Raw genomic sequence first — 13388 nt, forward strand, 5'->3', positions numbered from 1 at the left:
GAATGTAAGTCTTGACCACCAGCGACATGGAAGCATAAAACATTTCTATACATTGCTCTTATTCATTAGAAAACATGTTTTGGAGAGGAAAGAGATCAATACAGATTGTTTCAGCACAAATGATTTTTCTTGCATTGGTTAGCATTCTGTTTGCTGATTTTCCCTCTGCTGTGTCTATTGAGCAAATAAAATCCTTTGCTACAACTGGGATTGGAGGTTGGAGGTGGGGGGTCAGGGAGTGGATAAAGCTCTTCCCAGATGTGACATTTGGTCTAAGTATTATTTTGCCTTTTTCTGGAGTCTGGGCCCTGTAATCAGAAGGTCACAGTGTCATAAACCTGTGTAAAGAGGCCACCTGTGGCTTTGTGCTGGGCAAGAGAATTCAGTTATGTTCCCAAGAGAAGTAGCCAGTACCGTTTTCACCCCCATAAATCTTCAGAGAGGGGACCAGCTTGGCTCTGGACCAGTGCTCTGAAAACTGGCCCATGCTTTCCAAACTAACTGGACTTTATAACTTAACGTCTTTACTAATCAAATAGTCTTTAAGACACTTGCTCCCTTTTGCTAGAAGCTAAGCTATTAATACTATCAGATAATATTTATTGAGAATTTACTGCAGGTTATGCACTTTGAGTTACATGAATTATCACACTTAATTCACGTACAAACTTTATAAGGTATGTGCTGTTATTCTCCTGTTTTACAAATCAGGAAAATGAAGTTTAAAGAAGATAAGTAATCTGACCCATATCACTTTCCCAGCAAAAAGTACAACTGGGATATTAATTTGGAGGGAGCCTGACTCCAAAGTCTGTGTGATCAACCATGAGGCTATACTGCTCTCTGGGGAGCTGGGAAGGGAGAATCTAGCCAGGCATCAACCCTCTCTACCACCTGCACAGAGATCATTCAAACCTGGGGATAAGCTTCTGAAGGCAGGACCACCACGTACAGTTCTTCAGGTTGTACACTGCTCCAGCATGCCACGCCTAAGGGGATGCCATCCACACTGTAGATGTGTTCAGACTTACATGGGAGGCCCTAGGTATTTGTGAAGATCTGGAGCTCATGACCAAGTCCTGAGACAGCAGGACACACAGCTGTGCACAAGGACACTGGCATGCACGGATGCACAAGACAGTCTTGTCCCAGTCATATTCCAGGCATCCCATGGAGGTGTTTCTTTTCCTCTCCTATTGCTTTCAGTGGCTCAATTCCTAACCTTGCCCTGTCTGCAAACCTGGAAGGGCGAAAGCATAGGTAATACATGCTGCCCCAATGGTTATCCAAGTTATGCAACAATATACCAACTAAATTTATTTTTCTTAAGGAAGAAGTGCCATTTCTAATTGGCTCAAGGATGCTACATACTCTATCAGGGGTCCTGGTGAGAGTCTTTAACTGTAGTCTGCAGCACATGTATCCTCTGGAGCCCCTTCCTTGTTGAGTGCTTGGAGTAGGCCTGCCATTTTTTTGTTTGTTTGTTTTTATATAAATTTATTTATTTTATTTTATTTTTGGTTGCATTGGGTCTTTGTTGTTGCACGTGGGCTTTCTCTAGTTGCGGCAAGTGGGGGTTACTCTTCATTGTGGCGTGCAGACTTCTCATTGCAGTGGCTTCTCTAGTTGCGGAGCACTGGGTTCTAGGCACGTGGGCTTCAGTAGTTGTGGCACACGGGCTCAGTAGTTGTGGCTCGCGGGCTCTAGAGCGCAGGCTCAGTCGTTGTGGCGCATGGGCTCAGTTGCCCCGTGGCATGTGCGATCTTCCCAGACCAGGGCTCAAACCCATGTCCCCTGCATTGGCAGGAGGATTCTTAACCACTGCACCACCAGGGAAGCCCCTATGCCTTCCGTTTGATGTCAGTTTAAAACCAACAGAGACAGGCAAATTACATCTTCTACAAGGAAAGAAACCCATCCATGAAATATCTTCCAAAGGGAAATATTGGGATATTTTTGAAGTGTGTCATCCATCTGGATAAGCCACACTTGTCAGTGTTCTTTCTCCATGGAGATCATCTCATTTACTCTATTGTGCTTTGTCCAGGGCATGAGCTGGTAACTACCAGGCATGCAGTTGGACTGGAGTCAGGGACCCAAACTGCCTCCCCATGGAAATGGAAGGGGCCCAGCCAGCTAGGAGGAACCAGATGCCAGCCAGAAAGCAGGGGAATTCCTCTCTTGAATTTTCTCTTCTGCCATGTTGTTGCATCACTTACCCGGGAGAGGTCTGAATGGGCTGGCTGATCTGGGGCATCCTAAAAAGTCTGGGACCCTGGACTGGAGGGGAAATGAGAGGTAGAAGGATGTGGGTCAGTGTGTTTCCCTTGAAGCCACGGTCATCACCCCTGGAAAAGTTCTGCAGGGATAAGTGACAGTAAGAACAAGGGACCTGGACTGGCTCCCTTTTTATATGAAATAAAAGCCAAGATCCAGCGTGATCTTGGGAGTGTGGAGGGGTGAGTGGCAGGGCTATACCTCATCCTTCCATCTTCCAGTGCTAACTCCAGCTGCCTTTTGTCACATCAGACAGCCAACTCAGCCTCAAGGTTTAAAGAAAAGAAACTAGAAGGCGTTCAATCACCAGCAGATCAAAAACAGAAGAAGTCCAAGTGGATTTTATTTCTGGACAGAGATGGATGGAGAATTCCCAGCTAAGCCCGGAGAACAAAAGGTGTGGTGAGGCTTTCCCCCAAGAGGTTGGGGGCTTGTCTCTGGATGTGGGTGGTGAGTTGCAGCAGCGGCCATCCCAGAGCAGCCTGGCCTCGCTCCCGGGGGCCAGGGAAGGATTCTGGAGTTCAGGCCAGCATCTCCCTCCTACCTCCCTACTCTTCTGCTCACCCCCACTCTCCCTCCCACCAGAGTGCATGACTCCTTACAGCCCCCTGAGGGATTTAGAACCAACTAATATTAAGAAGGAGAAGGAAGCATATGGCGCTCTTGCAGTCAAAGCTCTTGTGTTGCAGTGGAGACAAAAGAGACATTGCTCAAGGTCATTGCCATGGGCAATGCGGAACCTCCTGAATCCTGGTTCTGTGCTCTTCCCTCTACATCTGCCTCCTTCCTTTCTTGTCTGCTGTCACGGGGATGGGGGCATAGGAGAGAAGTGGGGCTCAGGGGGCCAGTAGGGATTTGGGGAGTTAGACACCAGCCTGTGCTGAAGATGGGGTAGATCCCTTCCCAGCAGGACTGAGGGACAAGAGAATTCCCCAATGTGCCCTTGTCCCCTAAAATGCCGTGCACGATCACAGAGGCCTGTGGCCCCAAGCTACTGAGTTGGGGCTCCCTGTCTCCTGGAGAGAGGTTTTCTGAAGGTTATCAGCAGGTGGATAACTTGGAGACTTTCCATTGCATGTTATCCTTGCAGCCTCTAGTCAAGGCCGATAACTCCTTGGAGGCATTTTATCTCACACCTTGTGCTTCCTCATTGCCCCTCAGAGGCGGCTTTTGCTCCTGAAGCCGAGAGATAGCTGCACCCACTGGTGCACACTTCAGAGAACCCCAGCATGGCACTGCAGACTTTGGCCCCAGCATGTGCTGTGTCAGCACTTAGCACTTTTGAAAAACTCACCTGGGGGAACCTGGGCACCAGCCTCAGAATTAGCCTGGAACTGTTGAATATTAATCAAAAAACATATTAGCTGCAGGCGCACCTGGGAAAGCCTCCAGGTGCAGGCAGGAAACCAGCAGCTCTGGAGGGCAGGGAGGGCCTGAGGCTGCCATGATGGTGCCCAAGACCCGGGAGATTCTAAGGGGAGGGCACAGGAAGCAGAAGGAGCCCATGGACTTTTCCAGATCTGGCCACTCTGGGGGCCCTACCTGGATAGAGCAGGCAGAGGCTTTAGTGGAGATGGCTAGGCAGAGCCACACTGAGCCGACAGCTTGCATTACAGGGCCAACCATGGACTCTATCTCCTTCTCTCCTCTCTCCTGTCTCCTTTCAACTCCCACCTTACCTTTCCTTTCCCCTTCTCCTACTTCCTCTGCCTTCCCCCTCTCCTCCTCACCTTTTTCCCTTTTCTCCCCCTTTAGCCCACAGCCCAGACTGGCCAGTGGCCTCGTGTGGCTTTGTCTAGTTATACAGGGGGTGGGGTGAGGGGACCACTGACTGTTAAGAGCCTGTTCTTAACATTAGCGAGACATGTATTAGCATTGGAAGGAGAAAACTATGGCTAACTTAATTTTGCTTTCTTTAGAAAAAAAAGTCCACGGGTCCCAGGAACTGCAGAGTAGATAGATTCAAAGAAGAGATTTTTAGTCACTCAAAAAGCATCCACGAAAACCCTGTGGGAACTACAAATGAAGTATAATGTACCATCCCTGCCTTTTTAATCAGCAAGCAACAGAAGGCCATTGAGTAGTGGTCAGCATGGTGTCTGTCAAAAGAGTGGAAGGTTCTTGTTCACAATAGCTGTGCCTTGGGCACCTACACCAGGCTAGATCCTGTTTCAGAGCCTGGAGGCTCAAAGTCCTCCCCTCAAGGAGCTCCCCAGGCCAGTGAGAGAGACCAGAGCAGGGAAAGATCAGTGTGGACTGGGGGCCAGGGAGGGCTTTCTAGAAATTGTGGAGAAGAAACAGAATAGGACCCTTGGGCAGAAAACTACTTGGCCTGAGAGTTAATTTACTCCTATTGTTGACTGGAGGCACACTACCAGTGAGATAGAAAGCTTCCCTTGAAGGAACTAATTCTCCTTCTGCAAAAGAGAAGGGGAAGCGAGCGACTCAGGACCAGGCCTTCTGTTGACTCTTCTAAAACAGTCTCATTTAACTGGTACAACAGCCCCGTACAGATTCTCATTCCCCCTGGAGAGGAAGCTGATCCCCAAGACTGAGTAACCCTTCCAGGGTCCCACAATTCCAGCTAAGTTTTAAACTTCTAGCTTGGGGTCTTTCCACTACACGATGCTCCCCCAAATCCAGAGCTCCATGCTGGCAGGTGGGTGCCGGGGCTGGAATCCCCCAGAGGGAGTTTTTTAGTCTTGGTGGCAGTGACCCAGGCCAAATGTGCGTGTTTAGGGCCGTGAGGATGGAGGTGTGCTTCCCTCAGAGGGCAGGTACATCCTGCTCTTAGGTGGAGCTGATCCAGCCCCAGCACTGAGCAAACCAAGATCCCAGAGTGAGAAGGTGCTTGCCCAGGTCCTAGGGCTACTCGCCCAGCTTCTCACTCGTCTCCTCTCAAGCCTCTTCATCTGCAGTGTTTTTTTTGCAGGTCACCAACCAGAGGGCAGGATGGAAAATGCCCGTCCTCCTCATACTGTGTCTGCTGCAGGGTGAGTCCCAAACAGCCCAGCTTCAGAGCTTGTACACCCAGACCCGAGCCTTCCAGGCTGCAGACATGCCTGACGGGCACCTCAGCAGCATTCAGCACCCGCACCGTAGTTCGGGCATCTGCATGGCTTTGGATCGAGGGAGTGGTCAGATCCGGGTCAGAGGGAATGAGGGAGGTGAGAGCTCACATGAGGGGGCATATGTCTGACTTGATGATTGCTGGAATATTCACAGTTTTGATCTGTCTCTGCTCTCTTCCATTCAAATTGATGACAGAAAGTTGGCTGCATTTGCAAGATATGGGTTCCAGGGTGTGCAAAAGCCAGAGGTAGCACCACTCTATTTCCACTCATTCTAAAAACGCTCAAGTGCCAGACCCAGTACTAGGGACGTAAAAACCCTGACCTACTCCAAATAGTGCAGAGTCTACAAAGAAACCAGATGGGTAAATACTACATCTACACATTTACTTATTTAGTCAATGCATACTTATGGAGGGCCTACCATGTGCCAGGCACTAGGGACACACGGATGAAAGACAGAATTCTTGCTCTGTAGGTCCTGACAGGCTGGTGTGCTGATCAGGCTCAGATGACGAATGGTCCTCTCTCCATGCTGTGGTATCTGATTTTATTTTGATGGTAATGGAGAGCCATTGAGGAATGTAGTGAGTATGTGCTTAGAGTGTCTGGTACCCAAGTAGATGCTTAACAAATAATTGTCGAAAGAATAAATGAATAAATAAACGCTATGGTAATACAAAGAAAGGATTAACAATTGTGTTTGTCTTACAAACAAATCAGAATTTTAATGAATCAAAGGTAGCTTATCTCTGAGCGAGAACTCTCTGTGATATAATCACACCACCTCTTTATTTTCATCTCCCAATGCCCCCTTTAAAATTTTTCAGAAGAAGCAAGCTTCCCCAGCCCGCATGATTTTTCTCCGAACATATAGGAGTCTTAACCTAATTCCTTTAAGTCTCAGATGTTCTAATTTGATCATTGTAAGTGGCTGGTTAAATATTTTGGTCAGCAATTTAATCTTCATTCAGAGATTTGCCCCCTTGTCACCCACGGCCCGCAGTCAGGAAGGCAGGGAGGGCTCTGGGGGCTGCCTTCTCCCTTCCCCTGCTCCTTCTCCTCCCTGCCGAGGCAGCTGGCACTTGGGACGCCAATAGGGTCACAGCAGCAGGTGGGAGGACAGCAGGAGCCAGGCAGCTCTTACTTGATGGGATGGCTGGGAACTCTCTGGCCTGGCAGGGCTCTAGAGCTGGCTCCTCCTCTTGTGGATGCCTTTGTGGATCCCTCGAGGGCCCATCTCCTCCCTGTGCCCCAGGTTCTGCTTTGGCCCCTCCACACGGAAGACCGTGTCTCAGGTGGCTGTGGGATGGCTCTCTGCCCTCTGGGCCCACCCTCTGGGCCAAGGAGACACTCCCGGTTTTCTCACCCCTTTGCTGGAGGGAGGAGTGATCCATCCCAGGCACCAGCCCTGCTCTCCCTGTTCGTGTCACAGGCCTTTTGCACTTCCTCAGACCAGGTCAAGCTCCAGTCCATGGCCTCCAGTCAAGCTCCAGTGCAGGCCTCCCTCGCTCATCCCTGACTGAAGCCGTACAGTGGACAGCTGCTGGGAGATGATGGGTGAATGAGAGCAGGGGCACCACCTCCACCGAAGGGACCCCTGGCAGGCGCCACATTGATCCTAAAATGTCAGCCCTTTCTTTAATTCTCACAGGCAACCAGTACTAAATTCTAAAAACCTTTATTATATATAACCAAGAGCTACTAGTCATCCAGCGAATAAGTTCTTAAGGGTAAGTGAAATTTGGTATTTATAAAAGAAAAAAATGTTTATTGCAAAAGTTGATTAAGGATTCCTAATCAGCTCTCAACTGCAAAGTCAGAACAGCCCATCCAGCTGATTAATTGGGCTTCTTAATCCTTTTGCCTGCGCCGCATGTAGATCACATGCAGATTCCTGAAATATGAGGTGTGAACACTTTATCAGAGCACCATCACTGTCATCCTGAGGTGGTCCTTGTTTGTAATTACGAAGATTCTTACTTTTTAATGATAAGTTACCATTTAACTTTATCAATAGTGGCATAGTTGTGGTGTGTCGCTTAATTAAAGCTACAATGAGTATTGATTTATCCCTAACATGTATGGCCTTGACTCTTCCTATAATGAGACCTCAAGACATATGCAACAGGCAAGGTCAGCTTTATGGGCATGTGCCATGTGCAGTCACACAGGACCCCATTCAGAAGGTGCTTGGTTTAATGCTCTACTGTTGCCATAGTGAAATCCTTAGTAACTTTTGAATAAGGGATCCTCCATTTTTATTTTGCACTGGACCCTGCAAATTATGTAGCCAGTCCTGGCAACAGGATGAAACTTTCTTGGATTCAGAGGTGCTGAAGACATAGAACAAATTGATAGATGCCAGGCACCCACATCCTAAAGCAACATGTAGAACCACCTGGGCAGGACTATGGAGAGAGATGGCAAGGCTAGTTGTTCCAGAAATAGCCCACCGTGTAGTCTCCTAGAGAATCATCAGAGGTAGAAGAGAAGAGTTGTTTGGAGAGAGACAGTGTGCTGTGCTCTCCACCACCTGCCCCTGGGGGACAAGATGGATCACCTCCTCCTCACTTTAAGCCAAGTAAGAGAAGGAACTTCTAGGACGCCACTCAACAAGCTTGCTGTATGTCCCAGATTTATCCTGACAGCAGGACAAAGGTGTGCTTCCTGCGGCCAAATGTAGGTCCCAGAGAAAGGAGCTGCCCCAGTGCCTCTACCAAGAGGTCTACCCAGAAGGGATTGTAACCACGAGAGGGGCACGTGGCCAGAAGTCCTAAGCTTGGCGGTGGAGGAGTCATAAAAGGCCAGCAGGAGGAGAGGCAGTTCTTACCAAGAGGGAACTGCAGCCAGAGGCCACGGACAAGCGATCTGGGAGGCAAAAGGGAAGGACACAGCTCTGGACGTCTGCCATGCCCAGAGGGCGCCACCAGCAGATCACGACTTTCCATTCACCTCTCGTCTCTCCCCTCCACACCCAATCCCAGAGGGGCCCCAAGAGCAGTTCTGAGTAGGGGAAGGGGTCGAGCAAAGCAAGAGACCCCGACTTGTCCCCCTCCCCCCACATCAGGCCTCCAAGTGTAGCTGGGAAATAGGAAGAGGCTTCAGTTGGATAAGAGGCTGGAGTTGCAGCAGTCACTGGGCTGGGCATCTTCTTATCCAAGCGAGACTATGAAAGCTACTATATTTGAAATTATGTCTGAGATTTCATCAAGGAGGAGGGACATCCCAGAGCTAGTATGAAGAGGCAGTGAGAGAAAGAGTAAACTTGTTTCTGCTTGCATTGGATCAAATTTAAGTCAGTAAAAGGACCATGGACTGTACTTCAACTATGGTTCATGCCTACCGCCAAAGCAGACATATTCACAATTCTGCCGTGCTTTGACGGTGGCACTTGGTTATTTCCATTTCTAGAGAAGTGAGCACTATGAACGTTTTTGAAAACGATGGTCTGGGGAGTTATCCGCCGAGCAGAGCAGGATTCCTGTGCTTCCAGCACCCTCTCCTTTCAGCAGAAGTCACACTCATCTCTTTTTACTATTTAACATCCCTCTTTTAAAAAAAATTTTATTGAAGTATAGTTGATTTTCAATGTTGTGTTAATTTCTGCTGTACAGCAAAGTGATTCAGTTATGCTTATATATATTCTTTTTCATATTCTTTTCCATTATGGTTTATCACAGGATATTGTTGTTTTAACATCTCTCTTTTACATTCCATGCAAATAAACCACAGTCTTTCTGCCAGCTGTTGCCTTGGCCTTATTACAGGTGCTTAGATGGCAGCTTCTTAAACATTTGCATTTTTTAAAAAACATCTGCACTGGAGCACAGTGGCATGAATCCAGGCTTTGGACAGACATGTACGAGATCACCTGCACATGATAAGCTCAATAGTGGTTAGCTAAATAGTGGTAAGATTATTGCTGCATTTTCATCTCTCCATAGGGCCTTGGACACAGCTCCATTTCATACCTTGGGGCTACTCCTGACCTAGTGGCTAAGCTCTGACATTCCTATATTGATTCTTTTTAGCTTCACTTTCATGAAGGCATTTTCCGACCTGTTCCCTAATTCTGCCAGGGTTTGGAGCTCATAGCTCCCCAAACAGTGACAAATTCAGCACTCTTGCTCCGGACTTCTTTTTTTCTCTGCCTGCAGCTGCAAATGCTTTGAAGGGCCCGAGGCTGGTGTCTGGGGAGCCTGGGGGAGCTGTCACCATCCAGTGCCATTACCCACCCTTGCCCGTCAACAGCCACCAGAGGAAGTACTGGTGCCGCCTCAGCCCCCGGACGTGGGTCTGCCAAACCATCGTGTCCACCAACCACTACACTCACCTTCGCTACCGTGGCCGTGTGGCCCTAACAGACTTCCCACAAAGAGGCTTGTTTGTGGTGAGGCTGTCCCAGCTGTCCCCGGAGGATGTGGGGCACTACCGCTGTGGCATTGGAAACACAAACAACATGCTCTTCTTCAGCATGAACCTGACCGTCTCTGCAGGTAAGGGCTGATGGCTGGCAGGTCAAGTTTGGTGACACGAATGCTAGGAAGGGCTAGGGGCAACAGAAGACCCAGAGGTCCAAGAGGGCTTTAAACACAAGGGGTGTGATGATGAAAAGCTGGGGTCAGGCAAGGGCTTTAAGACATAGGCTTTCATTTCAGATGGAGACCACCTTCAGAGGGAAGGTAGATACTAGGGAAAACGTCCCAACTGAATCCCCGTAATCTATCTCACCCAATTCCCCCCGAAAGTTGTGGTACATATATTTGAAGAGAGCTCGGTGAAGCTGGTGAATTGGAGGACATGGCTTCTTAGGGTCATGATGTCTCTTTGTTCAGACATGCAGAGCACATAAGACAGGCAAAGCAGAAGAATGGAGACTGAGCTCTTCCTAAGACTGAGTGTCTCAGCAGACATCCGACAGCTACCAGGCCAGTGCCGTGCATGGCTCATTCTGGAGAGTTGACCTAGAGTCAGGTACCCAGAGTCCAAGGAAGGGCATCCAGGCTATGAAAGGCAGGTCTACCGGTGACATGGCGCAGGCAGGCAGGAGTCCAGAGAGTGGACTTGTTTGATTAGATGTTGCTATCTAACCATCTGCTGACATTGGCTGCTCTGCTGTGACTGGAGTTTTCTTTTTTTCTTATTTGAAAAGCAGTACGTGAGGGATGTGGGCCCTGGGAAAGGGGACAGCATGGTGTCCTGGGGCAGCTGGATAGAGAATTTGTGGGCTTAAAAGGAGATAGGGACATAAGATGTCAGTATTGGCAACAAACTAGAGAACACATCTGGTTTTCCCAATTTTTTATTTTATCCAACATATCGGCCAAAGACTGCATTGCTTAGTGAGGTTGCATTCCATGGAGCAAACACGTCAAGACTGGTGTCCTTTGCAGCTTGGTGTCCTGGAGGCAGCCCCGATAGCCTTCTCATTTGGTCTCCTTCTACTGTTCACACAGGTCTTTCCAGAGCCATCCCCTCAGCCACTGTGGCTGCTGGCGAGCTCATCACGGGATCCTTTGTGACAGTATCGCCAGCGGCCAACAGACAGACACCAGGAACTATCCAGACTATAGAGAGACAAGGGACAGGATGGGACAGAGTTGCTCTGACTCTAGGAACCAGCAAAACCACAGCTTCAGCTGAGGGAAGACAAACCCCAGGAGCAACTGGGGTAGTAGCTCCAGGGACAGGCAGCCAGCTAGAGGGTTCCATTTGGGCAACCATGCCCACTCCGCAGAGTCCAGCTTCAGCCATCAGAGGTGTGTCCCATACAACAGAAGATGATCGAGTGTGGAGCACCAGAAGTTTGGAAGCAAACAGGGCTAGGGCCAGCGAAAGAGAGAGGGAAACAACTACTGGGACTGATAGGCAAAGAGAGGAAACAGAGAGGGTCAGAATAGCCCCAGACACAGCTGAGAAGGTCATGGCGACCATTAGGCCATCAACCCTGGTCTCAGAAAAATGGATGTGGGAAACCCTCCAAGAAGAAATGTCGGTTTCTAAGCCACAAGCCCTGGGCTCCGTTGAAGGAACCACCCCAGTTGCAGTTGTGTGGACCTTGGAGCCAACCAGCATAGAGATGGCATCTGCGGAAGGAAGCAGTGAAGGAGGCCTAGACATCCCTGCTGGAGACAGTGGTCCCCAAGTGACGTCAAGACTGGCCCTGGCAGCAAGGCCCTTCAGGCCCCTGGGCAAGGACTCCCACGTGAAGAGGTAAACCCCCAGGCTGCCCTCTCCGTTGAGACTCCACATCTGCTCCATCCCTTTGCACGCCCCTCAGTGAGCTAACCTCTGTGACTCCCTCTGTCTGCTCACTCCTCTCCCTTTGTAACCTCAGGACAGTAAAGTGCAAGGGACATGAAAGTCAGAATCCTCCCTCATTCAAGGGTCCTTGCTGGGAGAACCCTATCTGAGTATCTTCATGTGACTTTCAAGCAAAAATATAAGCACTAGAATAATGGCATATTTAGGTGGGACTGTTGGGACTTTTTTTTTTTAAAGATGAGGAAACAAAGCTCTGACGAGGTCAGGGGGTGACTCACTGAAGCTACAAAGACAGATTGTGGCAAAGCCAAATGCCAAGCGTAGATGCCCTGACCCTCACTCACTTCTCTTGCCCACTGTGGCACGTTGGTGGAGGAGGGAAAGGATCAGGGCTTGGGAACTGGAAGGCAGGGGACCTAGTCCCAGCTCAGCAACTAACCCTCCATGGGAATTCGGGCAGCCAGCTTGCCTTGGCCTCAGCTTCTCATCTGTAAAATGAGGGACAAGGGCCAAAGGGTCTTCAGTCTCCTACCCAGCTCCAACCTCCCCTCTCCTGTGCGTTTACCATCCCCTCCCCTGCTGCTTCCACTCCAGTGCTTATCTGGAAGAGAAAAACCTCTCTCGGATGCTGACTCCAGTCTCTTCGGTGCTGTGTCCGTTTATGCTGACGGCTCTTGTTCTGCTGCAAAGGAAGCTCCGGAGAAAAAGGAGGTGTAAGTGGAATTTAAGTCACCCCAAGGCCAGGGAGGGGAGCACTTGTTCCCATCTGACACCCTCAGGACTGGGTCGAGGTCAGAGTTGGTACCAGGACTTCTGGATGTAGAAGTGCTAAATTCTAGTCTGAGCCACTTAACCAAGCTTGGCCTTGGTTCCTTTATCAATCAAATGGGAAAGTAGTCTATATATTTATGTCTCAGTGGCATCCCAGAGCTTAAGGAGAAGCTCTTCAGAAGATGGCAAGACACCTGGTAGTCATATGAACCACGTGAACAATCCTGACCGCAGGTCGGAGTACAGGGCCCAAATGTGGAACCAGACTGCATTTGCACCCTCTGCACGGCCCAGCTGGAGGTCTCTTAAAGCGCCAGGCCCAGGTTTAAACATTCCTAAAGGGACTGCTCCACGGCATTTAGATCTGGCGAAGAAAGGGTGAGATGCTCTGGGAGCAAGTCAAAAGGGCTAAGATTCTCAGACCCAGTGCCCCAAAGGCCTGGCCCAATCCCTGCCGATCTAAGGGCTCAGTTGCAAATCCTCTGTGTCAGGAAGTCCTTGAGGATTGCGGTGGGTGAAAGTGGTTCTCAAGGAATCAAATTCAGTGCCCAGGACGCTCACAGTGTTCTCTGTGTCTTTGCAGCTCAGGAGACAGAAAGATCATCAGGGGTCACCTTGATTCAGATGACACAGTTCCCGGAGCTAAGCCTCCAGCCAGACCAGCCTCCCCAGGTGGAAAGGAAGATGCTCCAGGATGACTCTCCTCCTCTCCATGCCAGCCTGAGTATCCCGGAGAGGGACCCTGGACCCCGAGGAATGGAAGGATAAGCCGCTCAGTCACCGTGGAAAAAAGAACCAGGGCTGAATACCAGCCTCTTCTCTTCCTTCCTCTGCCTGTATGAAGGGAAGCTTGGGGAGCTGGGACTCCATCTGGGGAAGCAAAGGCTGACCATCACTGGACCAAGGAAGGTCCAGCGTTTTTCATGGCCAAAGGTGACACTATGACTCAAAGAAGTCTGCAAGAAAGGATCTATTAGTTACTGGAGGAGGTCAGTGGACCTG

At 49.5% G+C, this 13388-nt stretch overlaps 1 protein-coding gene across 1 annotated transcript; it reads left to right on the forward strand.

Moving 5' to 3' along the window:
• Positions 1 to 2635: 2635 nt before the first annotated feature.
• On the forward strand, positions 2636 to 13154 carry FCAMR (Fc alpha and mu receptor; the record flags this gene model as incomplete). Its single annotated transcript, XM_079723195.1, has 6 exons — positions 2636 to 2674; positions 5210 to 5270; positions 9509 to 9847; positions 10808 to 11564; positions 12210 to 12328; positions 12970 to 13154. 6 exons carry the CDS (start codon positions 2636 to 2638, stop codon positions 13152 to 13154), a joined length of 1500 nt encoding a protein of 499 aa, XP_079579321.1.
• Between the last annotated feature and the right edge of the window lie 234 nt (positions 13155 to 13388).

Source organism: Hyperoodon ampullatus (assembly GCF_949752795.1).
Source record: "Hyperoodon ampullatus genome assembly, chromosome: 2".
Lineage (NCBI taxonomy): Eukaryota > Metazoa > Chordata > Mammalia > Artiodactyla > Ziphiidae > Hyperoodon > Hyperoodon ampullatus.